The sequence below is a fragment of the Diabrotica virgifera genome, chromosome 3 (genome assembly GCF_917563875.1).
Source record: "Diabrotica virgifera virgifera chromosome 3, PGI_DIABVI_V3a".
Lineage (NCBI taxonomy): Eukaryota > Metazoa > Arthropoda > Insecta > Coleoptera > Chrysomelidae > Diabrotica > Diabrotica virgifera.
This window is the reverse complement of record NC_065445.1, coordinates 240,539-265,912: the sequence shown is the minus strand read 5'-3', so window position 1 is coordinate 265,912 and position 25,374 is coordinate 240,539. Positions and strand designations below refer to the sequence as shown.

Sequence of the window (25,374 nt, the reverse complement as noted above, 5' to 3'; positions counted from 1 at the left end):
CTCTTCCTCTGTCCGAAGATCCTTTTTTTTTATCGAATCTGTCAGTGTACTTGTGTTAAGTATTTAGACTAGGTGATAAAATTTTATAGATTTTACTTATTAAGTGTTATAATGTATTTCAATGATGCATTTTAACAGACTTTGACTTATGTAAATACTTTGTATATTGACATCAATAAACTGAATTGAACAGTACAGTACATATCGACGTTTGACTGAGTCTGTCAGTTGCTTCTAGGATTGCCTAGGCAAAGCCTAAAACAGATTATTTTTATTTTCAACTCTGAATCAAATAAAAACAAAAACTGCCTTTTCTCTTTTTCATCTTTACTTAGATTTTTGAGTCCTTTTCCTAGACGAAAAGAAAATAGATGCGTGACCGTGTCCTTTCTGCTTTCTTCTATATTCGTCGTCTCCATGCTTATAAATTGTAAAACCCGAAGATACGGGATGCAGCCAGAAAGCAGTTTCTTAACGAAAATTCTTGGATTTAAAATATTGTTTATTATTTTATTTGAGTTATTTTAATTGTGTAATTGTAGTAAACTTTGTATCTGAGACTCTTCTTCGTTTTACGAGAGATGTTGCTAGTTTGGGTCTCAAAAGTGGAATTATTGCATTCGCGGTAATTTCCCTTAAATAAGGCTGTTAGTGTTTGATTCTGAGTTTATTTATTTTTTATTTATTTATTTCAACGGTAGAACCATTTACAAAAGAATACAAAACAAAATAGTAAAAGTAAAGATCATGTACAAAAAACATCAAAAATCAACGAATAAAAGACAATTTAAACAATAAAATCTGTAAAATAACACAGTATATCCAATCACGGAAGATGAAAAATATCAAATATTTAAATTATTAATCTCCCAAGCTGCCTTTTGAAGATATTAATGCTTGGACAGTATGGATCAAGTAACATGTCATTACAAAGGGAAAATGACGAGCATACTCAGTCCTATGAAAAGGAATATAAAAGAGTGCAGTGTGTCGAGTTCTATGTATTGTGTTTAAGTACACATTATTCAATAACTAGGGACAATTAATAGCATTGTTTAGAATTTTAAATAGAAACAACATATCCGCTCTCAACTTGCGGTTCTTCAGTGTAGCAACGTTAAACTGAGACATTATTCCAGAATAATCTATGACGAAATTTTCGGTATTTCTTATATGCTTTTTCTCATGAGGATCTTTCAGTGCGTCACAGTTTTTCGATTTCTGTATAACGCATTAAATTGTATGTGACAGAAAAGAACGCACGTCGGTGAATACATTTCGTCGGTGACATTTATAACATTTATTCTAGTTGTCAGTAGATAGCGCTATAATCGAAAAAAGAATGTGTGTGTACTTTGTACGCACGTAAGAAGTTATACTTCTATTATATGATTATAAACGAAATTAATATACTTTTTATTTATATTTTATTTAAATATTAAACTAATTTATACTTACTACTTCTCAAACATTTTTATTAAAACAGTGCCAAAAATTAAAATAATAAAACACACACAAACACATTAAAAATGCCACAAATGATTTCTGAACATTAATTGTCGGAAATTTTTTTAACTAAATACGTATTTTCTGAAAATAAAATTATATAATAAATATACTTACAATCATAAAATGCATAAAAAAATAAAAGTTTCTATTGGGATTCGAACCAACTTATCAGCGCGGTTGGTAGTGGCGTTGTATTAGGGTTCATTCGCATTAAACGCTTCGCCACGGAGACAACGTGTCATTATGTGCGAAGATCAACTAACTAAACGGATTAAACTTTTGACATTTTTGAATTACATAAATCAAATTATTTTGATTTTGAATTGAAATGATTCAGAATTGAAAAAATACAACAAAACATAGAGTAAGAAAACAATATATTAGGTGAATATTGATAGAAATTTTGATGGTAATCAAATTATGTAAATAAAAGTATTACATACTATGTATTTTGGTAGGTTCAAATAGGTAGGTACCTATGATACATTTACAATTATTACGTACCTGCTGCTTTAAAAACTATTTAAAAGTCACTACAATTTTTAGTCACTACAATTTAGTCACTACTAAACTTTTTTGTTTCTGTCCTCACAACAATAAAACTAATATATTATACATTTGTTTACCTTCATATTGAACAATTATTTATTATTGACAGATCATTTCAACACCCAGAGTCCGTATAACGACTAATACCAAACTGTCGGTGTGCGCATGCGCGCAGATCAATATAAATTCAATCTCAATCGCGCCTAAAGAAGTATAACTTCAAAAAAAAATTACTAATTGTATAATATATCTACGAATATAATCTGTACAGTTTATAAGACTATACAAATCAAATAAAATACCATTTTATAAATGCAATAAACAGAATTGATTTGTTTTTATTCCAAATTGAAAATAAAATGTGACAATTGTCAGATTTAACTAAAATGTCATGTTAGAAGAAATGTCATAAATGTGTATTATCACGGACTTACCTTTTTTCTATCATTTGTGACGCACTGAAAAATGCTGATGAAAAGAACCATATTAGTATGTGCTTTATAAGCTTAAGATCTTAGAAACTTCCGCTGAACGCTGTCTAATCCATCAATGTAAACTTGATGAAATAGAGACCAAACAACAGAGCAGTATTCAAGTCCTGAGCGCACTAGAGAGCAGTACATTAATTTGAATACAGTAGGTGAGAGATCATGACTGTTACAAATAAAACCAAGATTGCGAAATCCTGTTTCCTTAATTTTAAGATAATGGCTTTTAAATGTCAATGCACAATCCAATAATACACCCATATCTTTAATCTCAGTAACTGAACCCAAGAGTACATCATTAAGAACATATCTATTAGCTGTTAGATTATTTATACGACCAAATGAAATACAAGAACATTTAGTCGGATTTAGGCTTAAATCATTTTGTTTCGACCATAAACATATATTATTAACATCATCTTGCAGAAGATCTCTATCTGATATATCATGTATGTAACGAAATAACTTAGATCATCAGCAAATAGTAGAAAGTGTGAGTTTTTGATAGCTTTACCAATATCGTTAATGAACAAGTTAAAGAGCAAGGGACCACAATGAGACCCTTGTGGGACACCAGAACAACAATGGAATTCTTTAGAAACATAATTGTTGATACGAACATGTTGTGTACGTCCCATCAAAAAGCTTTTAATCCAGTTAACAATGGGTTCACAAAAGTTGTGACTACATAGCTCCATTGATAACGCCTGAGAGACATAAATAGCTATCTGGAGTTGGTGGTCCAACTCTGAATCAAATAAAAACAAAAACTGCCTTTTCTCTTTCTCTCGATTATTTTTCTTTCAACGTTTGACTAAGACAGTTTGTCAGGCCTGAGGATTGACTAGTCTCACCTAGTGAGTACCAGAACTTTAGTGTTTGACCTTAACATATACACACTTCGTTATTGTCGGTCCCAAAGTGGTGATATTGGAAAAGAAGCATGTGTTTCCTCGATTATGTAGATGATCACTTTATTTACGTAACTTCCACATTTTACTTCCCAATATACAATAGAGAGTACGTTTAATATACACACAACTAAACTTATAATATGGAATCATCATGTATTTCAAAGCAATAATTATTTCTTTTGAAAAAACTTGTTAGGTAGGGTTCCGAAGAATAAAGGTTTTTATTGAAAACAAACAAATCGATAAGACAATCAGATAGAACAGCTCGGCACGGTGTGGGTTATTTGCTTGAGTTGCAAATTGGATGAAAATAAATCAAGTCATGTGGGGTTATAGAACTTATAACGGGGAAAGATTATTGGTCTTGTGGAGCAAGTGATGTTCTCAGAGGGACATAGCTGCAGAGCTAGGCGTAACACAGGGCGTTCTGTCCAAAACCTATGCTAGGTAGAAGGAACCAGGAAAGCTCAAAAATAAAGCAAGGGAAAGTCGCTAAAAAGTAATAATGGCTCGCCACGATGCACAGTGGTTCCAAATGCCGAAAACGTGGTCATGAACCTTTAAAAGCGTATATTGTTTATACATTTTGGAATTACTTTCGTTCTTAAGGGTTTTTGGCATCGCCGATTACGAATCTGGCATTATTATTTCTGAAAAACAAAATGGCGGATCCAACATGGTGTAAAGAAATTGAAAATATCAATCAAAAAGGAAAAATGTTTGTCAAATTTGGTAGCACAAGGTAGCTGATTACAAATCTAACATTACTTTTTTTTAGACAAAATGGCGGATCCAATATGGACGAAAGAAGTTCGAAAATTTTATTTAAAACGCATATTTGTTTAAAATTTTATATTATAAGGGATTTTTTTGAAATTGCTGATTACCAATTAATTTTCTTTATGAAGTACAATATTCAGAACCTATTACTTATGTACAACTGCCCATACATACTCAACAATCGCCAGAATCATGTATTATACGGCATTTCCCACTTTTGTATTCAAACAACTGCCAGCAATGCATAGGCAGTTAAACCAAAGTGATTCTGCATCTCCTTACTATATATTTTAAGATTAATAAACATTAGTCGCAGAATTATGCAGAATTTTGTACTTTTGGAATGCATCTTTACAAATTTTTAATTATTTCAAGTATATTTTCACTATTTATGCATTAACAAATTTAAGGCATTTATTGTTAATGAATGTTGATTTAAGTTAAATCTTACATTACTACATACTTAAAAAAGAAGAATCTGCTTTACAGCGATAAAATTGATAAACTACAACACGTTTTACAGCGTTTTCAATATACGAGTTCTTTTTCACTTTCTGTGCCGGCCAAAATAACCCCGGACGTGGCCTACTTGTTCCCGAGTTGTGAACCAGAATACATCCAGTCTGATCCTCATACCTGCCTATTAGGACTCTACGATAGTATGAGAAAATAACTGTAAACATGAAAATCCTTAAATAGGGACTCCTTTTTTCGCCTCCTGGCCACGTTTTCAGCTTTTGGAACCACTGTGCGATGGTTTAAATGACCAATCAGCTGGATGACACCCAACCATTTCTCATCTGCAGCTTTTGGAAGCTAAAGGTGTAACTGTTTCAGTTGAAACGATAAGAAGAGTTCGTACCAAGTAGTATACAGCAGTTAAAGGTTCCCGAGTTATCCAGGCAGCATAAGATTGATCGCCTAAATTGGTGTCTTCACCACCAAAACTGGAACATTGGGAATTGACAAATTGTGCTATTTTCAAGAAAAGTCAGGATTGCAAGAAAGCAAGAACGAAAACTGTCAGATCTGTTCACAAATATAAAAGGGAAAGTGTAATATTCTGGAGAGGAATTGTGATTCGTAAAAAAACTCCTTTAGCTTTCATCCAATCAACTTTAACTACTCACAGATATGTTGATAACCTGTAGTTAGGCTCTGGAGAGGTGCAACAGGAGAAAATTTAATTTTTATGGATGATAATGGATCTCCACATACCATTAGAGTGACTAGAGACATCATTGAAGCAGAAGGTATCCCTTGTTTGGAGTGGCCTGCTTGCTCACCTGAGCTTAACGACGTGCTACACCTTCGGCAAAGAATTAAGGATTTGCATGAAATTTTAGTATGTTATAGTTTACTTCAAAAAACTAAGACATGATTTTTTAAAAATTGTTTTACCGTGCCGTTTAATTACTATTAAGGTTCAAAGTTAAGTTTTAACATGGGCTCTTATGGGAATTCTTAAAAAGTTAATAACTTTTGACCCAAATTTACGATTTTTAATTATTTGTGCTTAAATTAAAGGTTTTTTTGTAAGGAATAACATATTAAAAAATGAGGATTGTTTACCGTACCACTATTAAATAAAAGTGAAAATACTGTTTCGCTTTTAAAAAGTTAATAACTTTTGACCAAAATGTACGATTTTTAATTATTTGTGCTTAAATTAAAGGTTTTTTTTGTAAGGAATAAAATATTAAAAAATAAGGATTGTTTACCGTACCATTATTAAATAAAAGTGAAAATACTGTTTCGAAAGCATGTTTCGCTCTTAAAAAGTTAATAACTTTTGACCCAAATTTACGATTTTTAATTATTTGTGCTTAAATTAAAGGTTTTTTTGTAAGGAATAACATATTAAAAAATGAGGATTGTTTACCGTACCACTATGAAATAAAAGTGAAAATACTGTTTCGAAAATACTGTTTCGCTTTTAAAAAGTTAATAACTTTTGACCAACATTTACGATTTTTAATTATTTGTGCTTAAATTAAAGGTTTTTTTGTAAGGAATAACATATTAAAAAATGAGGATTGTTTACCGTACCACTATGAAATAAAAGTGAAAATACTGTTTCGAAAATACTGTTTCGCTTTTAAAAAGTTAATAACTTTTGACCAACATTTACGATTTTTAATTATTTGTGCTTAAATTAAAGGTTTTTTTTGTAAGGAATAAAATATTAAAAAATAAGGATTGTTTACCGTATTATTATTAAATGAAAGTGAAAATACTGTTTCGAAATCATGTTTCGCTCTTAAAAAGTTAATAACTTCTGACCCAAATTTACGATTTTTAATTATTTGTGCTTAAATTAAAGGTTTTTTTGTAAGGAATAACATATTAAAAAATGAGGATTGTTTACCGTACCATTATTAAATAAAAGTGAAAATACTGTTTCGAAAATACTGTTTCGCTTGCATATAAGTTCCCCCCCTTTCCTCTCAGAGGCATACCCCGCAACGAAAGTGTAGAACGTCGTTAACCCTATAGACTACAGAGTATTTGTGGGATATGCTTAAAAGAAAAATTAGAACTCGCCGGGATAATTACAAAACACTGCACGGCTAGTACAAGTTGCTCTTGAAGAGTGGGGCAACCGATCACAACAAAATGTTGATAATTTGATTAGGAGCGTGCCCACGCAAACTGAAGCTTGCTAAGGACTAGAGGTGATAACACTAACTATAAAAAAAAAAAATAAAAACAATTCAAACGTTATTCGTTTTGCATTGAAATTTTTTATGTTATTTTTTTATTATTTTTATTTGTTATTAAATTGCTTTAAAATAAATATTGTTTAAATTCGCACGAAATAATAAGAAAGATGATTCCGTATAAGTTTGGTTGTGTGTATAATATAAAAGACGCGGAGACAAATAAAGTTTTTAAAAGTATATTTTCTACTTATTCAATAGTTGAGAAAAAATTTTTAATTACAAAACATGTAATAACAACATACAATAAAAAACTATTACATATCACAAAGAAAATAAAGTAAAACCTTATTACTGAAATATAAACATAGTGGAATATTGTTCTATGGAAAAGTGGATAAACCTAACTCCACGTCGGATCATAGCCCTTCCAATTATTTGACGGTGTAAAGTGTACCATTATCCCGTTGTAGTGAAAGGTAACAATTCCTTTATAAGAAGTTCTTGGAATGCCACTCTGAAATAAATATAAAATCTTTATATACAAAAATGTGATTATTCCAATTAAATTTTTTGAAAGTGTATTGTTTGGTACATTTTGTCCCAAAATGTATGGGACAAAATCGAATCGCATGTTTATGGTCAGTAAAAAACTAGGAAACTTCTCCCGTTCTGTTTTTTATTTTTGTTCTGTTTTTCATTCTCGTCGCCAAAATTTTACCTTTCCAACGAATGTCTAATTTTGAAAATCGATTATACCATTCAAAAGTTACCAATCTCAGAAAGGACACCGCACACATCTTATGGAAAATATAATGTCACTCAAATTCAATAAAATTTATACGAATAGAATCGTTTTAAATTAACGGTCAATTCTTATCATTGCACCATCTCTTAATTATGATTAATTACGGCGCAAATTGTAATTAAGCTTTATCGAAATCACATTTTTGGAGTTAATAAAAGTGTCACTTACAATCACTATTGCTCTGGGTGCTATTCAAAACAGCTTAAACCCCGCTGGGCCTAAGCGGATTAGTGAAACTATTATAATAAGATGCTTAATAGCCGAGAAGATTTATGAAGTACCGATAATTTGGGTATTTTAGAATATTTTTTCTCTCTCTAACGTATGTAGGTACCTACCCATTTGATTTCAGATTAATTTATATCAATTTCTGCTCTTATTATTGAAAATTAAGAGTTGGCGCAATGATAAGAATTGACCGTTAATTTGAAAAGAATCTATTCATAAACATTTTATTGAATTTGAGTGACATATTTTCCATAAGATGCGTGCGGTGTCCTTTGACTCGATTTCTATTTAAAAAGGGGAAATGTTTGTATGTGTGTAGAAAAATTACACCGATCTGAATTTTTTTCTGTTTCAAAAGGGGGCCAGGGCCGATTCAGTACTGATGTGGTTTGTGGATTTTGACCACTCATAACCCAGCTCTAGCACTGGGTAGGTACAATAGGGCATATTTTTTGGGTGAATGTATCACAGGTTCAAAGAGAGATAGGAAAACTGTAAATACACCAAATCGGTAGCCCTTGACTTCAGCTTTCCAATGCCGCCTAAGTGGTCAGGATCGGACATACGCACGGCTCACTATAGTCGAAAAACTGAAAAATTGAACTTATAAAATTTTGGATTTTCGACAATTCCTCAAAATTTCCAGCTACGAATTACGCCAATAACTGAACGTTTGTAGGATGACTCCAGACGCGCCTAACAATGTATACCTCATATCTGGAACAATTCGAATTTATAAGTTATAGGCCCCATAAGTATGATCAAATCCAGTTCCGATTGGAAAAACGGCTTTTTAAGTTCACTAAATCCTATAACACCTTCAGATATCATATTTGCCCTTGGGTGCATCAGACACTACTTGTAAATACCTGTCAAACTCATGTTTAGTGATCAAAATCGGTTAAACTGTTTAGAAGTTATCGAGCTCCATTTAACCATTATCACTGAAATGGTCTATAAGGCTATAGTGATTACGACGCTAAACTTGATCGGGCAATCCGAGTTCATTTTCCATCCCAATATTTTTTTATCTATTCCGAATAGAAAAAAATCTAATCTACACAAAGAATTATTTGAAAAATAAATATTGGGATGGATGTGATATGAATTTGCATTGTCACAAGTTTAGTGTCGTAACCACTAGCCCATTTGGGCGATAATGCGACAAAGGCGACCATTTATAAAGCTTAACGTGTAATCTAGAAACACTCCATTCCAGTTTATACATTTAATTTATAAAAAACTTTGAAAACTCCTGATACAAGAATAAAAAACCGCTAAACGCCGTAAAATGAGTGGCGCACAGTGCACACTATATTCCAGATACAAAAGAGCTGATATGAATATTAAGTGGCGCAAAAATGTATTTTCATTTTGATGGAAAATAAAATTATAGTTTTATATTTTGAAAAATTTTTCCACAGTATTTGCTATTTGAAGTAAAACGCGCCACAAAAGAGTACCTTTGCTGCAGTTTGAGACTCTTTTGGGGCGCTTTTGATTTCAAATATAGCATTTACTAAGAAAAATCTAAATATAAATATACTATTTAATTTAAATTGGTATATAATATAACATTGAATACCTACTTTAAAGTCATCCATAAGTCCTAATTTTTTAGTAATAGTTTTATATTCTTCTTTAGTTCTATAGATAATTCGAACAGGCGTATTAAATTTAACCTGCTTCAGTTCTTCAAAACTTATAACTGGGCTCTGGTAAACTTTTTTAACAAAATCAACGTCATAATTTTCCTAAAATGAAAGAGTAAGGCAAATATAAAAATATGGAAGATAAATGTTAATTTCATAAAAGCGATATATTAAGGGCCGGTTGTTCGAACGCTAATCAAAAATGAAATTAACTGATCATTATCAAATATTTAATTACTGTCACCAACTGTCAATGTCAACTTTGTTTGGGTTGCTGAAAACATAATTGATTACAATTATGAGATTTATTAATCAATTGTGTTAATAATTGTTATGTTAATTCATAATTAATTAATCAATCAATTATGTTAATTATCATAATGATAATTAACAATTGATTACAATCAACTGATTGACGTACGAATGAAGGGTGTTGTTATTTAATGGTTGTTAAGGGGACTTAATTATAATCCATTTCTTGATTAGCGTCCGAACAACCGGATTACGCTAATCAAAAATGAAATCAACTAATCAATATCAAGTATTTAATTATTGTCACCAACTGTCAATGTCAACTTTGTTTGGGTTGCTGAAAACATAATTGATTACAATTATGAGATTAATTGATCAATTAATCAATTATGTTAATAGTTCTTATGTTAATTAATAATTAATCAATCAATTATGTTAATTATCATAATGATAATTAACATAATTGATTACAATCAACTGATTGACGTACAAACAACGGATTTTGTTATTTGATATTTGTTAAGGGGACTTAATTATAATCAACTTCGTGATTAGAGTTCGAACAAGCGGCCCTAAATGTGTTAAATATATTATCACCGAGTTTCCAGAACATACATCTAGAGTTAATGTGTTAAATACATCAAGTTAATTGATGTAGTAAGATAGAATTCGGAGCCAAATACCAGTGACTGCACTATATACTTTATATTCGGTAATAATCAATATTCATCATCATCAATGGTGCTACAGCCCTATGAAAGAGCATCGACCTTCCCAAGTCTATTACGCCAGTCAGTTCTATCCATTGTCAACCGTTGCCAATTTGTTGCGCCTATTTTTTTCCCATCCTATCCACACCATCCTTCCATCTGAGTTTTGGCCTACCCCTATTTCTACTTTCCACAGGTTGTGACATAAGGATTCTTCTAGGAGGGTTGTTCTACTGTGATCTTGCAAGATGTCCTGCCCATTTTAGTCTTCCTATTCTTATAAGAGATACTACGTCTTTACCGCCAAATTTTTGTTTATATTTGTGGTATACCTCGTAGTTGTACCTCCTCCAAACATCATTTTCACAGATGCCACCGAATATTCCTCTCAAGATCCGTCGTTCAAATATAAGCAGAAGGTTTTCATCTGTCTTGGAGATGGTCCATGTCTCCGATCTATATGTCAACACTGGTTGTATAAGGGTTTTGTATATGGTTATTTTTGTTTTTTGGCTTCTGTTCTCATATGCCTACTTAGTCCAAAATAGCATTTGTTTGCTAGGATTATCCTTCGCTTGATTTCTTCCGTCATGACGTTCTCCTTGGCGATCAGGGAGCCTAAGTATGTGAATTCGTCCACCACTTCAAAGGTAGAGTTATCAACCGTGAATTGATGACCGATGTTTCTGGCTCTATTGTTGGATGTTGATGCCATCATCTTAGTTTTCTCCTCGTTTACTTGCAGGCCCATATTGTTTGAGGCATTTGAGAAGGAGGCATTACACTGAATAATCAATATTAAGTGTAATTCTATAATAATGACTCAAATAAATTAATAAATATAAATAGTAAATACTACTTACTTTTAGTAAATATGTCAAATTTTGCTTTGTGAAAGATACAAATTCTTCGTTTAGTTTAATATATTTTAAATGCTTTTCGAAAAACATTCCGCTAAAAAATAAACAAATGTCAAGAATAAAACACTACCTTGGCTAATGAGTTTGGCACATACAGGGTTATGAAAATGTACCTAACGAGATTTAAAAAACGCAGGAAAAATGGCAAAACGGTACTTAACCGTTTAAAACGGTTTTCAAAAGGTCATATTAGACATAGAGAGGATATTGGGATGCAAGAAACGGGAAGTAAAGGAGAAGAAACAGAAGTCGGAGAAACGGAGACAATTCGTGGCAACAAAATAAGAAATATGATATGTCAAAACTGACAGACCCTGGTTATGACAACGGACATGAATAAATTAAATCAAAGAATGAAAAGCATAAAACACATAGACACACAAAATATAAAATAGTAAAAAAAGATCATATCATTTAAAAAATGGAGTGTGGAACATAAAGGGCATAAATGATTAAGAAATAGAACTAGTAGAGGAGTTTGAAGCAGCAGAATTATATATACTAGCAATATCAGAGACCAACAAAAAAGGACAAGGAATGGTAAGTATATATGTATACACCGTTCTTAGGCGTCAACGCCCTTCGGTAGGGATCTATAGGGGAGTTTCACCGAGCCGCAAGCCCTTATCCCTTGCCGTACTGCTCCCTCGTAGGCCGATCAGATGCCCGCATATTCCAGTCTAAGCGCCAGATTCATATTTAAAATTTTATACTGATGCGTTAGCCTTTTTGTTTTTCCGATGGCCTGGGCTGGGCTTGAACGCACATACCTCACGGCGAAGTGAAGTGTGGGTCAGCCGCAAGTCGCACTGAGCTATCCGATCGACGGAATGGTAAGTAAAAAAAGGGTTTTTTTTTTGGAATGGTAAGTAAAAATGTAAAATAATCATACCTTAATATACAGTGGAATATCATAAGACAAAACAGCGGGTGTAGGTTGTATAATACAAAAATGACTGGAAAACAGATTCTGATATACTTATGGAAAGCATGGTAACTAAGAATATTACTAATAGAAATGAATGATAACGAGTGTATCCTTAATAAAAATATTATAGTAGTATATGGACCAAACGAAAATGATAAGGCACAAAGCAAAGATGAAATATGGGGAGAGTTAACGTTAGCAATACCAGATGCAATATAAGAAATATACCTTGCAGGATTTCAACAGTAGGGTCGGACTAAAAGAAGAAACCTGCACTAGACATACAGGACCATATGGAGAAATGACCAGAAATAACAATAGAATAGAAGATTACTAGAACTTTGCACTTTAAACAATATGACAATAACTAATACATTTTTTAAACACAAAAAAAATGTAGTAAATCTGTATTAATTGCTAATGTTACTTATACTTACTTTGAAACACCAATTTTTCCGAATGTTCTTGTTCTGGAGATTTCAGGTCGAATACATGATCTACCCTTTCTTTGAAGAGGGTCCCTGATCCAGTCGTCCCAATAACTAAAAAAAAAACGTATTGCATGGTAGAACTTTGATTACAACATGGATGAAATGAAGAGCGGAAAATCTTCATATCGAATCATATTAATCAATCTATTGAGTGCTTTTAACTACGATATATTTGTATATCAATTGATTGTTGTTTTATTTATTTTAAACAGTGCGTTCAATTAAAAAGCCAAAATGGTACCTAAAGTAAATTAAAAATTTATCCAACAATCATGTATTCCAATATGACTGACTGCAAAATTTTTGATAAAATAAGGTTGCAAATAAAAATAACTTTGCAATCGTCATAATAACAAATGCATAATAATTTAAAAAATCCTAAAAAATCCCAATGGATTGAATAAAATATGTTTAGATCGAACGTTTTCGGACCTATCATTCCATCATCAGTGAACTCATATACTTGCTAACTAGCCCCAGAACCAAACAATGGTTGTAATTATAATTTAATATACATTCTAAGGTTGTAAAATTGAAAAGGCTTAACGCCGATGTTAGTAGATAACCTCTGGGAACATGGTGAAACACTAATCGAGAACTTTAACCAACCAATTAATTTAAGGTTATCTACTAACATCGGCGTTAAGCCTTTTCAATTTTACAACCTTAGAATGCAGATTGAATTATAATACCTAATTACAACCATTGTTTAGTTCTGGGACTAGTTAGCAAGTATATGAGTTCACTGATGATGGACTGATAGGTCCGAAAACGTTTGTTCTGAACATATTTTATTCAATCCATTGGAATTTTTAGGATTTTTTAAATTATACCTATTACATAGAAGTTGTTTTACTTCAATGTTATAGTTTGTTTAACTATATAGTATATAACCAACCCAGGTAACATTCCCTTTTTAGTTTAAAATAAAAATATACTCACGCTCGTGGCCATTTCTGATAAAGTTCCAGCCAGATATTTTTGGTAAGCATCCAACCTAAACCAGGAAAAAAATCTGTCCGATATAGCAAATCAGGTCGCTTAAGATTTATGAGACTTTCTTTTCCATTATCATTCCACCCCGAAATACACCAAAGCGACGAATCCTTTAATAATATAGGATACAAACCCAAAAAATATTCAAAAAAATCTGGAGAAACCTCAAGATCATCTACAACAAAAGTTTTATTAATTAGGAAATAACTGGGCAAAATATGTCATTATAATTTTAGTAGGTATAATGTATTCTATAACATCTGCTAATGTGGTAATCTCTGTACACTGTCCTTTTTTGAAAATGATTACAAGTCTTAAAAATGGTCTTAACGGCTTGGTTTGAGTGAGTCTACCACTTTCTGGAAATCTTTAGCTCTAGCGCAGTTATGTTTTGTTGCAAAACTATAATTTTTCATTTTATTCAACAGATTATACGTTAAAAAAAATATTTTTGTCGGACAAAAAAGAGGGAGCGACCGTCGAATCCAACACCCGCAAGATGTCACTGTAGCGCGAAACAATTTTGTTATTACAAAACTCTTAATTTTCAATTGAAAGTATGTACTTATAATTAATTACAAAAGATTGTCGACCTCTTCTCTTGTCCGACAAATTTACAGCCTCATTTCTTTAGTTCGACAACGTAAATATGTTAATTATGGCAGGTTATGTTTTGCGATTACAAAATTTCGGATACGAATCACAAATATTCGCTCTGAGCTTCGCTGGTGTCGCTAACTAGCGGATTATTAATGCGACTTTCGTCGGAAATTTTTAAATTTATTATTTAATTTTTAACGCGTAATATTTACAACGCAAAAAAATAATTAAATTGTAATCGATTTTTTTAAGACTTTGCTAATCATTTTGACTTTCTATTGATGAAATATTAGTTTCTTACTTCGGATACTTTCACAATTATCGTGTAGATGGTGCTTAGATGAAGAGATTAATTTATAATTACATATTACGAAATATTGAAAAAATTTAAATTCAGTATTGAAAACGTAAGTATATTTAAGGTAAAAATATATATCATAGCTTTGACCAAATAATATATTTTTTCCTATTAATGTTTTTAATTTCAATGTTATAAATAAATCACTTTGACATTCATGTCAAATTTCCAGAAAAAGTCCACTAATTTGTCACTACTGGCACTGACGAACTTTTAAATATCCGCTCTACCTACGAGTTCACAGCGTATAGCACTATCGGAAAAAAATTGGATATCAGATAGCCAGTCCGATAAATGCATTTCAATTAATTAAGATTGAAACGTTAGCCTATGGATATTTGTCAAAAAAGTTAACGTTTTTCAATTCTCTATTAGTTGTTTTTACGTCAACGTCGACTTTTTTGACAAATAACCATAGGCGGACGTTTGAATCATTATTAATTTAATATCAAACTACAATTTTAATTTATTCATCAAAATAACTTGAACTCAAACAACATTAGTATTAATTGAATAGGTATTTTAATATCTTTCAAACAAGATATCATTTACCATAAGGTCCCATTTAAAATTATCGGTCAAAGTGGCCCATGTCATCTGACTATTACGTTACCTGTTTGCCTCTGTCCGTTTGTCCCCCCCCCCCTCCAAATTTCACTATTATAAGTATAACCGTTCAAAAGATATGTGCAATATGTTACGCATAAATAATTACTAATAAATTGAATAATACAAATCACATCCTGTAGTGAATACACTTACCTGGGAGTAATCTTCGATAGAACGGAAAAAGACGATGAGGAAATAAAGAAAAGGGTAACACAAGCTAGAAGAACAATTGGCTGTCTAAATAGAATACTTTGGAGCTCCGAAATAGGAATACAGCGAAAATACAATATCTATGAAACACTTATTAAAAGCAGCCTACTTTACGGAGCAGAAACTTGGACAATAACCGAGAACAACAGGAAAAAATTAGAAGCTGTAGAAATGGATGTGTTTAGAAGATCGTTAGGTATATCCCGTAGGGATGGAGTTCGAAATGAAGAAGTAAGACGACAAATTGGAATAGATGGTTACTTAACAACAGACATTGAGAGGAAACAGTTGATTTGGTATGGTCATGTTCAAAGAATGGAAGACACAAGATTGCCCAAAAAGATCATGCAGTGGATACCACCAAACCGCAAAAAACGAGGAAGACCCAAAAAGACATGGAAAGAAGGGGTAACCAAAGCAATGAGTACGAGGGATCTTAGAGATGGCCAATGGGATGATAGAAGGACGTGGAAGTTAGGCATCGGACAACGTCGAAAGACGTTCTAAAACCGATACATAGATAGATAAATTGAATAATAATTATTTAATAAAAATGTATACCATTTTTATTCAGTTGCAATGCGAAGGCAAAACAATCTTACTTTCAATTAGAATACGGAGTGCAATCCAGCTCTCTGAATCGCGATTTTCGATTCTTATTGGAATCTCATCGGAGAGAGCGCAGGCTTGTTCTCCATATCCTAACTGACCAGCACCGAGAGCTTTTCCCACACATTGCAACTGAAACAAATAGGGTAGGTGACTAGCGTCATCTGGCAATTGAAAGATGAAGTTTTTCAATCCTCATAGCAACATTAATAATATTGAAAATATTAAAAATATTACTAATAGATTTTTAAATTGAAAAACTTATTGGTACATTTTCCTGGTGACACCTCCAAGGCTTCTACAATTTGCAAGCCAAATGGATGCTGCAGTGAAGACAAAGGGAAGGAATTCTACACTATGCTCACATCCCCGTCTGCAGCTTGGTAAAGTTCCAACGGAAAATGCACCTAGTTACTCTACGGAGTAATACGAATATAAAATAAGCAATACGAAGGCAAAACAATCTTACTTTTCAATTAGAATACGGAGTGCAATTCAGCTCTCTGGATCTTCCTAATAATTATTTAATTAAAAATAAGTCACTTTGCGGAGGTTTATTAATGATAGTTATCTATCCTCTTTCTTTCCAAGCACTTCTTCGGCTCGTTTTGTTGCGCGCGCTATGGTACCAAATTCACAAATAAAGAAAAAGAAAAAATTTGTTTTTTTATAATTTTGCGTCATTTTTTTGTGTCGGTCACTTATTTTTTTAATAAACATGTTTTATTTGAAACTTAAAAAAATATAAATTATGACTTTTGTAATCGCATAACATAGCCTGCTACAATTAACATATTTACGTTGTCGGATTAAAGCAACGAGTCTGTAAATTTGTACCGTAACAAAACTGTACCGCGCTAGAGTGACATCTTGCGGGTGTCGAACTCAACGATCGTGCCCTCTTTTTTGTCCGACAAAAATAATTTATTTTATTGTAACGTATGTTTTGATCCAAATTAAAATTATAGTTTAGCAATACCAAAACCTATCCTAACAGTTAAAACCATTTTTAAGACTTTTGTAATCACAAAAATTGGAAAAATCCTTTGTAAAAGGTATAAAATTTTATCAAAATCCCTTTAAGGGTTACGTCACAGACCGTTTTCGATTTTATTAAAAAATCATCATCGGTGTTTTATTAGACCTAAAAGTAAATAGGTACAGTAGAACTCCGCAAATCCGATCCCCGCTAATCCGAACGTTCGGCAAATCCGAACCAACAGAAAGTGAAAAAAAATTAAAAATTCAAGACAAAAATTTAAAAAACATGATTATTATACAGAGTAAAACCAAAAAATTTAACAATCTAGCAGCGATGGTAAACCGTTTACGCATAAACATTACATTGACCAGTAACGCAGCAGATTTCTGCTCCACGTAACGTAGAGCCACACCCAGAGCTTTAGTGGCATCTGCGTGTGACACTCAATATGACAGGGAAACTTCTTCCTAGTTTTCTTCATCTTCATTGCGAAAGGTTGCCTTGAGGTTAAACCATGTTTACAATGTGTTCATCCGTAAATTCTTGGTGCCCATTGTCGTCAGCCTCAATCCATTCTATAATTACACTTTCTTCTTCGTTTTCTCATCCTGTTGTACGACTTCTAGGTCATCTTGTAATGGAGCGTGGAAAAATGGAGCTTCTTAAAATTGTAAATCATTCTCTGCATCAGTGACATCCCAGATAGCACAAGTACGTTTTATGGACATCCAATGGACGTACATCTGTGTACATTGGAACGTCCAATGGACGTCCCGCTAAGGTACAATCGACATCCGATGGACGTCCAACGAATGTCCAGAGTTCACAAAATTGGACGTCCATAGAACGTCCGCTACAAACGTACATTGTACGTTGTATTGAAGCTTTCAGTGTACACCTTATGTACATTCAATGTACGTCTTATGGACATTTGTAGGGCACTTTTCAGAAAGAAATCTAGTATCCATAATTTTGTGAATACATAGCAAAATGCCTTTATAGGAAATAGTTCCTTATAATACTAAACTTATACTTAAAAATATTACACAAAAGACCTTTTTGTTTCTCTTTACTATAACTTCATTATAATATATACTTTATTATAGGAACTAGGAACTTCATTAATGCACGACTGCACTTGCACGATAAACAGAAAACATAAATATATCACAGGATGTATTTTCATAAAGACGAGATTCAGATAATGACGCCCTAGGAAGCATGCACATTAAAAGAGGTTTAATCTCTGTTCTGTTTCTGTTCCAAACTATTTTTAGAGTCAGTACCGTTGTTGTATATTACAAGCGCGTTTGCCATTCTGTGAATTATCATAAATAAACCATCCTTCAGTATTCCACAACAATTAACAGCGATAATCCCCTAAAAGTACCTGCCTAATAATACTACCTTTCACGACCGATAGCGCGAAGAGCGACAACGTTGTCAAGAAGAATCTCATTTAGTTTGTATTGGGACTTAATATAATAGTCGCGTTTTGTGTAAAATATCCATAATCCATGGACCACAAATGGATGTCCAATGTACGTTGAAATCAAACGTCCAATGGACGTCCCGTAATGTACGTACATAGTACGTCCAGTTTTGGTCCATGAACGTTTGGACTTTAAATGTACGTTATATGGACGTAGGATGGAGTAGAGAGAGAGAGAGAGAGAGAGAGAGAGAGAGAGAGAGAGAGAGAGAGAGAGAGAGAGAGAGAGAGTGAGACAGGTGCAGCGACTCAAAATCAATTATTCAAAGTGACGAAAGCTCTGAATTATTAGTTAGGCTAACTTTCGGATAATCCGAACTTTTCAGAATCCGAACAGACTGTCCCCCCAATTAGATCGGATTTGCGGGGTTCTACTGTATAGTCGTTTAAATGGAAACAAAGTTAATATTTAAATCTTGACTAAAGTTAAAGCAAGTTGGTAAGTATAACCAACTTGCTTTAACATTAGTTAAAATTTAAATATCAACTTTGCATTCAATAAAACGGTTATACATATAGTTACTTTTAAACATTCTGTGATGTAGCCCTTAAAGGGATTTTAATAAAATTGTATACCTTTTACAAAGGATTTTTTCCAATTTTTGTGATTGATGGTATACAGCCAACTAAGGGAAAACTTTTTCTTTACTTTGTGGACTTTTGTAATCATTTTCAAAAAAGGACGGTGTACTAGTGACTGTGGTAATAAAATCTAATATTAAGTTTTTTAATCTAAACCAACAAAAGTATTTTTATATATAAAAACTATGTGAAATAATTACCTTCAACGATAATTACGGCACTATAGTTAAAATTAAAAAAAATTTGGTTGAGAGCCCAGCCGTAATGTCTAGCAATTTTGAAGTAACCTTTTAACTTCTTTTCCTTTGGAGGAACTTGGATTTCAGATTGATCTGGCTGTTGGATTAGAGAGACTTCATTTCTGTATTTGAGAATCGCTTTTTTCGTTTCTGTGTGATTACAATCCTAAAAAATTATAAATTTAAATGTTATGGCTCACGAAAATATTTCTATTTTATAATTTGTCAAAAGGTAAACTTGATAAAGAAAGAGAAGGATTTTTTACTGTAACTCGAAAAGTAGAAAATGACTCTTACCCCCTTTCAACAATAATAGAATAGAAATATGCTTTATTGTCATGGAAAATTTAACAATTTTATAGACAAAGCTTACAAGAGTCATAAATAAAAACAATAACAAATAAAATTTACTAAAATTATATAAATCGTCAATATAAATAAAATATATTGAAGTGAAACAAAAAACAATAACAATCTATTGCAAAATTTAAAAAGAAAATGCAAAATGCATAATCTATTTTAAGAAATTTAAGCTGCTGGATATGACACTCAAATATAGATTAAAATTCTACTAAGAATAAATTTTACTAATAATACATAAGAATACTGTAATTTCTTAGTTATTGGTTAAAAAACTCTGCGTTTGAATAATATGGTCTTTCAGATAGATAGGCTTTTGTCATTTTATGGAACTTGGGGAAAGATGTTTCAGATTTAAGTTGTAGAGGGAGATGGTTGTATAGTTTTTTTGCAGAATATAATATAGATTTCTTTACTAAATCACTGGACGGGATTGGTAAATAGATGTCAAAGGTAGAATTTCTGGTGGAATAGTCATGACTAGGTCTTGTTGCAAAGACATGTAGATGTGTACGAATTAAGCAAACAGTTTCTAAAATATATAAAGAAGGTAGTGTTAGAATCCTGAGATCTTTGTAGTAGCTTCTGCAATGTGTTGTTCTTCTGATTTCAAACAGATATTTGATTGCTCTTTTTTGTAATTTAAAAATAACATCGGATTGGGTAGCTCTACCAGAACCTTCAAAAGGAAGACAATATCGAAGATGCGACTCGAACAAAGAAAAATATGTTATTTTGGAATGGCTAAATTAATTTCCTTCGAAACAGATCTTATTGCATAGCAAGCTGAGGATAGTTTCTTGCTTAACACATCGATATGAAGGGACCATTTAAGATTGCTATCTAAAAAAGTACCAAGAAACTTTACAGAAGCAATGATACTGATCTGGATGTTATGAAGAGGTAAGGGTTGAAGAGCTCCTTTATAGGATAATGTTACTGTTTTATCTACATTAAAAGGGAGTAAATTAGAATCGGACCAGGATTTTATTGTGAGTAGATCAGAAGTTATAGTAGCATGAAGAGTTGCGATATTTGAGTTGCTCCAAGTGATACTGGTATCATCAGTAAAAAGAAAAACTTTTCTATCGATTTTTAAACTAGTAATGTCATTAATAAAGATAAGGAAAAGTAGAGGACCCAATACTAAACCTTGTGGTACCCCACATACGATATTTTTGAGACTAGAGTCTATATCATTTGTTCTAACCAGTTGTTTCCTATTATTCAAGTAATCGAAGTAAGTACAAATCATATAATAGAAGTATAACTTCTTATGTGAGTACAAAGTACACACACATTCATTTTTTATTAGTATATTACCAATCAATACGCTTACCTGACTAACAATTATTGGAAATTGATCCATCCTAGGCCTATACTGAATTAGACTATCTAAACATTTAGTAACAGTTATTCTATTGCAGGCAAAAACCAAGACTGGAATCTTAACATCACGGAATTCATTTAAATTCATACTATGTTGGTAATTTTCATTTTCTTTCTTGATTTCTAATATTTTTTGAGCATCTTTTATCATAACATTATTTTTTATAAATTCTCTTGATATGCCTTGTTCTAAGATCACAATCTGCTGGCTCAATTTACTAGGTATTTCACTATATATGTGAACAGGATGGTAATAATATGTTAAATAAAATATTGATGACCATATTATTATCAATAATCCTAATATTAGTGTCGTGCGTTTAATTCGCATCATTTAAGAATGATACAATGTAGAATCCTAGAACAAAATAATCATCTGGATTAAGATTTATGACAAATCTCTAGGTAAAAAGAAGGCTATATATTTTATTAGCTACTCTGAAGTTACACTATTGTCCACTAATTTCATGATTATTAAGGTTGTATCAAATATGACACATAGAGTTTTTTGCAGGGTAATTATGGCTACCCGTAGACTTCAGACTGACAGGGAATTAGAAGAAACATAGCAGCCAAGTTTGGGAACAGTGCTGATGATTTAGACATTAGTTAATCTGAAGATTACAGATATTAAAAGAAGAAATTAAATTGGCATTAAAAAACAGCAAAAATGGTAAAGCAGTAGGTCCAGACCAAATCCCAGTAGAAAGCTTAAAATGCATTAATGATGAAACCTTAGACATTATCGTAGACTTGTTTAACACAGTGTACAAAACAGGAAACATACCAAAATAATGGTTACTCTCCACCTTTTGTACTATCCCTAAAAATACAAAAGCTAAAGATTGCAGTGAATACAGAACAATATCATTAATAAGTCACATTCTCAAATTATTCTTAAAAATAATACATTGTTGTATAAATAAAACACTGGAAGAAGGAATAGATGATAGTCAGTTTGGGTTCAGAAACGGACTAGGAACCAGAGAGGTGTTATTTGCTTTTAATGTGTTAGCTCAAAGATGCATGGACATGAATGTGGATGTGCATGTTTGTTACGTTGATTTTGAGAAAGCATTTGACAAAGTACACATGAAAAATTATTCCAAATTCCAAAGACAAAAAACATAGACAAAAGGGACTTACTAATAATAACAAACCTTTACTGTGGAATCAAAGAGCACAAATTGTAATAGATAACGAACCCAGTCCAGAAATTGAAATCAGGAGAGGAGTTAGGCAGGGATGTATTATGTCTCCATTACTCTTTAATGCATAATATAGTGAAGCCATTTTTGAAGAAGCATTACTATCTCAAAGTGAAGGAATAATAATTAACGGAAGATCTATTAACAACATAAAACATGCAAATGACACTGTGCTCTGCACCAAGCTCTGCTGAACAACTTCAATTACTACTAAACCAAACAAACAGTTTTTGTGAACATTATGGACCAAAAATGAATATAAAAAGACCAAATATATGATAATAACTAAGAAAACAAGCATACATTTGGGAAATGTACCAATAGAAAGGGTTGATAAATACAAATACCTACCTAGGAACCTGGATTTCAGAAAAAAATGATCAAACAACGGAAATAGAGACCAGGATAGAAATAGCAAGAAATGCGTTTGTAAAAATGAAAACAATTCTCTGCAACAAAGACATTAGATTAGAACTGAGAGTAAGAGCTTTGAGATACTATGTGTTCTCGATACTACAATATAGACTTGAAAGCTGGACATTGAAGCAAGAACACATAAATAAGATACAGACATTTGAACTGTAATGTTACAGAAGGATGCTTAGAATAGCATGGACACAGAAGAAAACGAACACGTAAGTATTGAGAGAAATGGGCAAAGAATGCGAAATAATAAATAAGTAGGTACAATAAAAATAAGAAAGTTACATTATCTTGGACAGCAATATGAAATGTTGAGACTAATAATACAGGGAAAGATAAGAGGCGGAAGGAGTATAGGAAGAAGGAGGGTATGATGGTTGAAGAATGTAAGGCACTAGTTTAGAACTATTCTGAGCAGCAGTAGATAGAGTAAAGATAGTGATGATGATAATAAGAAGAATAATAACTAAAAAATTCAGATACCTGGATTTGCTACAGTTTACAGTTCCCAGAGAAATTTTAATAATTCCCAGAGCTATTAATCAGTATTGATTTGTAAAGGTATAATCTAGTAGAAGAGTATAAAAAAATTTCTAAATACAGTTTGATTGGATCAAGTGGCTATGGATACCTTTGACTGCAAGGGGGCAATACATTTGTACCACAATCTTTTTAAACCTTACTGTTTCACTTTTTAAAACAATATTTGCTACTTTAAATTTGTGCTAAGTCAATTGAAAATGATCTACTCTCAGGTAGTTATCTGACTAATTACACTCTCGAGAGTGGTTCTCTTAAAAGGACACGTACTTTTATAGATAAAGAATACGAGGTAAAACTGTGGAAATATATTTATCTATAAACCACAAGTTTTACATTAAATTATTACAGAAACATAAAGACTTTGTTTCGCTTCCAAAACATTAGCAAAAATTGTACATACCTTCATACTGCACGTGCATACAAATCATGTAAGAATAATATTTTGGTATTAGGATTATGCTTTAACTTTTGCTAAATCTTGTCAAAATTTGCCTGAACCTGAAATAGATGCCAAGAGATCAAATATAAAAATTAAATAAATTTTGAATAAGTTTTCACGTTTATCACTATAATTAATCCTAATAACTATGTACTGTGTTTTATTTTATTGAAAACGATATTTTGAGCTATCTATATTATGTGAAAATAATATAGATTTTAAATAAGTTAGCTGAATAGCCATACATACAGCAATACTTTTTAGAAACATATGTTTATGACAATTGACTGGTCTTTGGCAGCTGACACTGCTGACAGTAAGTATATAGTCTAAGAGCCAGGGCATTTTCGTGGCCGATCAAAGTCAACGAAGTATATTACAGGGTGTAACAAAAATGTAGGTCATAAACTAAATCACATAATCTGAACCAAAAAATCTAACGAAAAATAGTACGATTGAACCTAACTTACCTTAGTACAAATGTGGACATAAAAAAAGTTATAGCCCTTTAAAGTTACAAAATAAAAATCGATTTTTTTCAATACCCTACCTAATATCGAAAACTGTTATAAATTTTTATTGAGAATGGACCTGTGGCATTCTTATGGCACGTAACATCTTCACGTGTCATGAGCGAAACAGAGTATTTTTATCTCTCTATCGCGCATTTTGTTTAACAGTAGAGGGCTTAATGAGTATTCCTGTGTTTGCTTCTATGGGTTCTGTTATTATTCATATTAATATTATTCTAAATCATTCATAAATAAATTCATGATTATTCTAAATCCTTGTTGTTTATCAGATATATTACGCCATTACTTTCTCCATCAATATTTTTGTTGTGAGTTTCAGTATAGTGCTCAGTAAATGTATCCCTCTATAATTACTGGAGTCTACCCTATCACCTTTCTTAAATAACGCTATCATTTGAGTGATTCTCCATTCTTCTGGAATTCTTCCTGTATTTATTATTTTACTTATCAGGATATTCAGTTATTTGTGAAGTCTTTCTCCTCCGTATTTTAAAAGTTCGTTAGCTATTCCATCTTTCTCAGGTGCTTTTTGATTTTTCATTTTTTTTAAGTCATTCGTTATATCTTCCTCTTTAATTTCTGTTTGCTCATCCGATTCTAATCCTGGTGTTTCCAGTTTTTAATGATTAGCTGTTTGAGAAAGGTTTTTTAGGTAAGTTGTCCGTGTATTTGTATCAATATTTTTACTCGACTGAGAAACTTTGAGAATAATTCTTATTATATACGGGACACTACGTTACAATTCCTAAGTTGACTCAGTTACAGATTTGGGTGTTATTCTTGACACTAACTTGAATTTCAACCTACACATTAATAGCATGGTTTCTAAGTCATTAAAGATGCTTGGCTTTGTTAAAAGATGTAGCTATGACTTTACACGACTGGTCGTTCTTTAAAACTCATTTATTGTTCT

The 25,374-nt window shown here is 32.0% G+C and overlaps 1 protein-coding gene across 3 annotated transcripts; it reads right to left on the bottom strand.

The window, feature by feature from the left end:
- Positions 1 to 7,123: 7,123 nt before the first annotated feature.
- Positions 7,124 to 24,206, bottom strand: LOC114324411 (alpha-1,3-mannosyl-glycoprotein 2-beta-N-acetylglucosaminyltransferase). 3 transcript variants are annotated; one of them, XM_028272247.2, is made up of 8 exons: positions 23,890 to 24,206; positions 21,266 to 21,673; positions 19,528 to 19,732; positions 13,832 to 14,060; positions 12,836 to 12,940; positions 11,414 to 11,504; positions 9,526 to 9,690; positions 7,124 to 7,417 (listed from the first exon to the last, which is right to left on the bottom strand). In XM_028272247.2, exons 2-8 carry the CDS (start codon positions 21,647 to 21,649, stop codon positions 7,304 to 7,306), a joined length of 1,293 nt encoding a protein of 430 aa, XP_028128048.1. In that variant the 5' UTR covers positions 21,650 to 21,673; positions 23,890 to 24,206; the 3' UTR covers positions 7,124 to 7,303. The 3 variants fall into 3 exon arrangements, with proteins under 3 accessions (XP_028128048.1, XP_028128050.1, XP_028128049.1); XM_028272249.2 differs by lacking the exon at positions 23,890 to 24,206 and adding an exon at positions 23,578 to 23,719; XM_028272248.2 differs by lacking the exon at positions 23,890 to 24,206 and adding an exon at positions 23,430 to 23,709.
- Between the last annotated feature and the right edge of the window lie 1,168 nt (positions 24,207 to 25,374).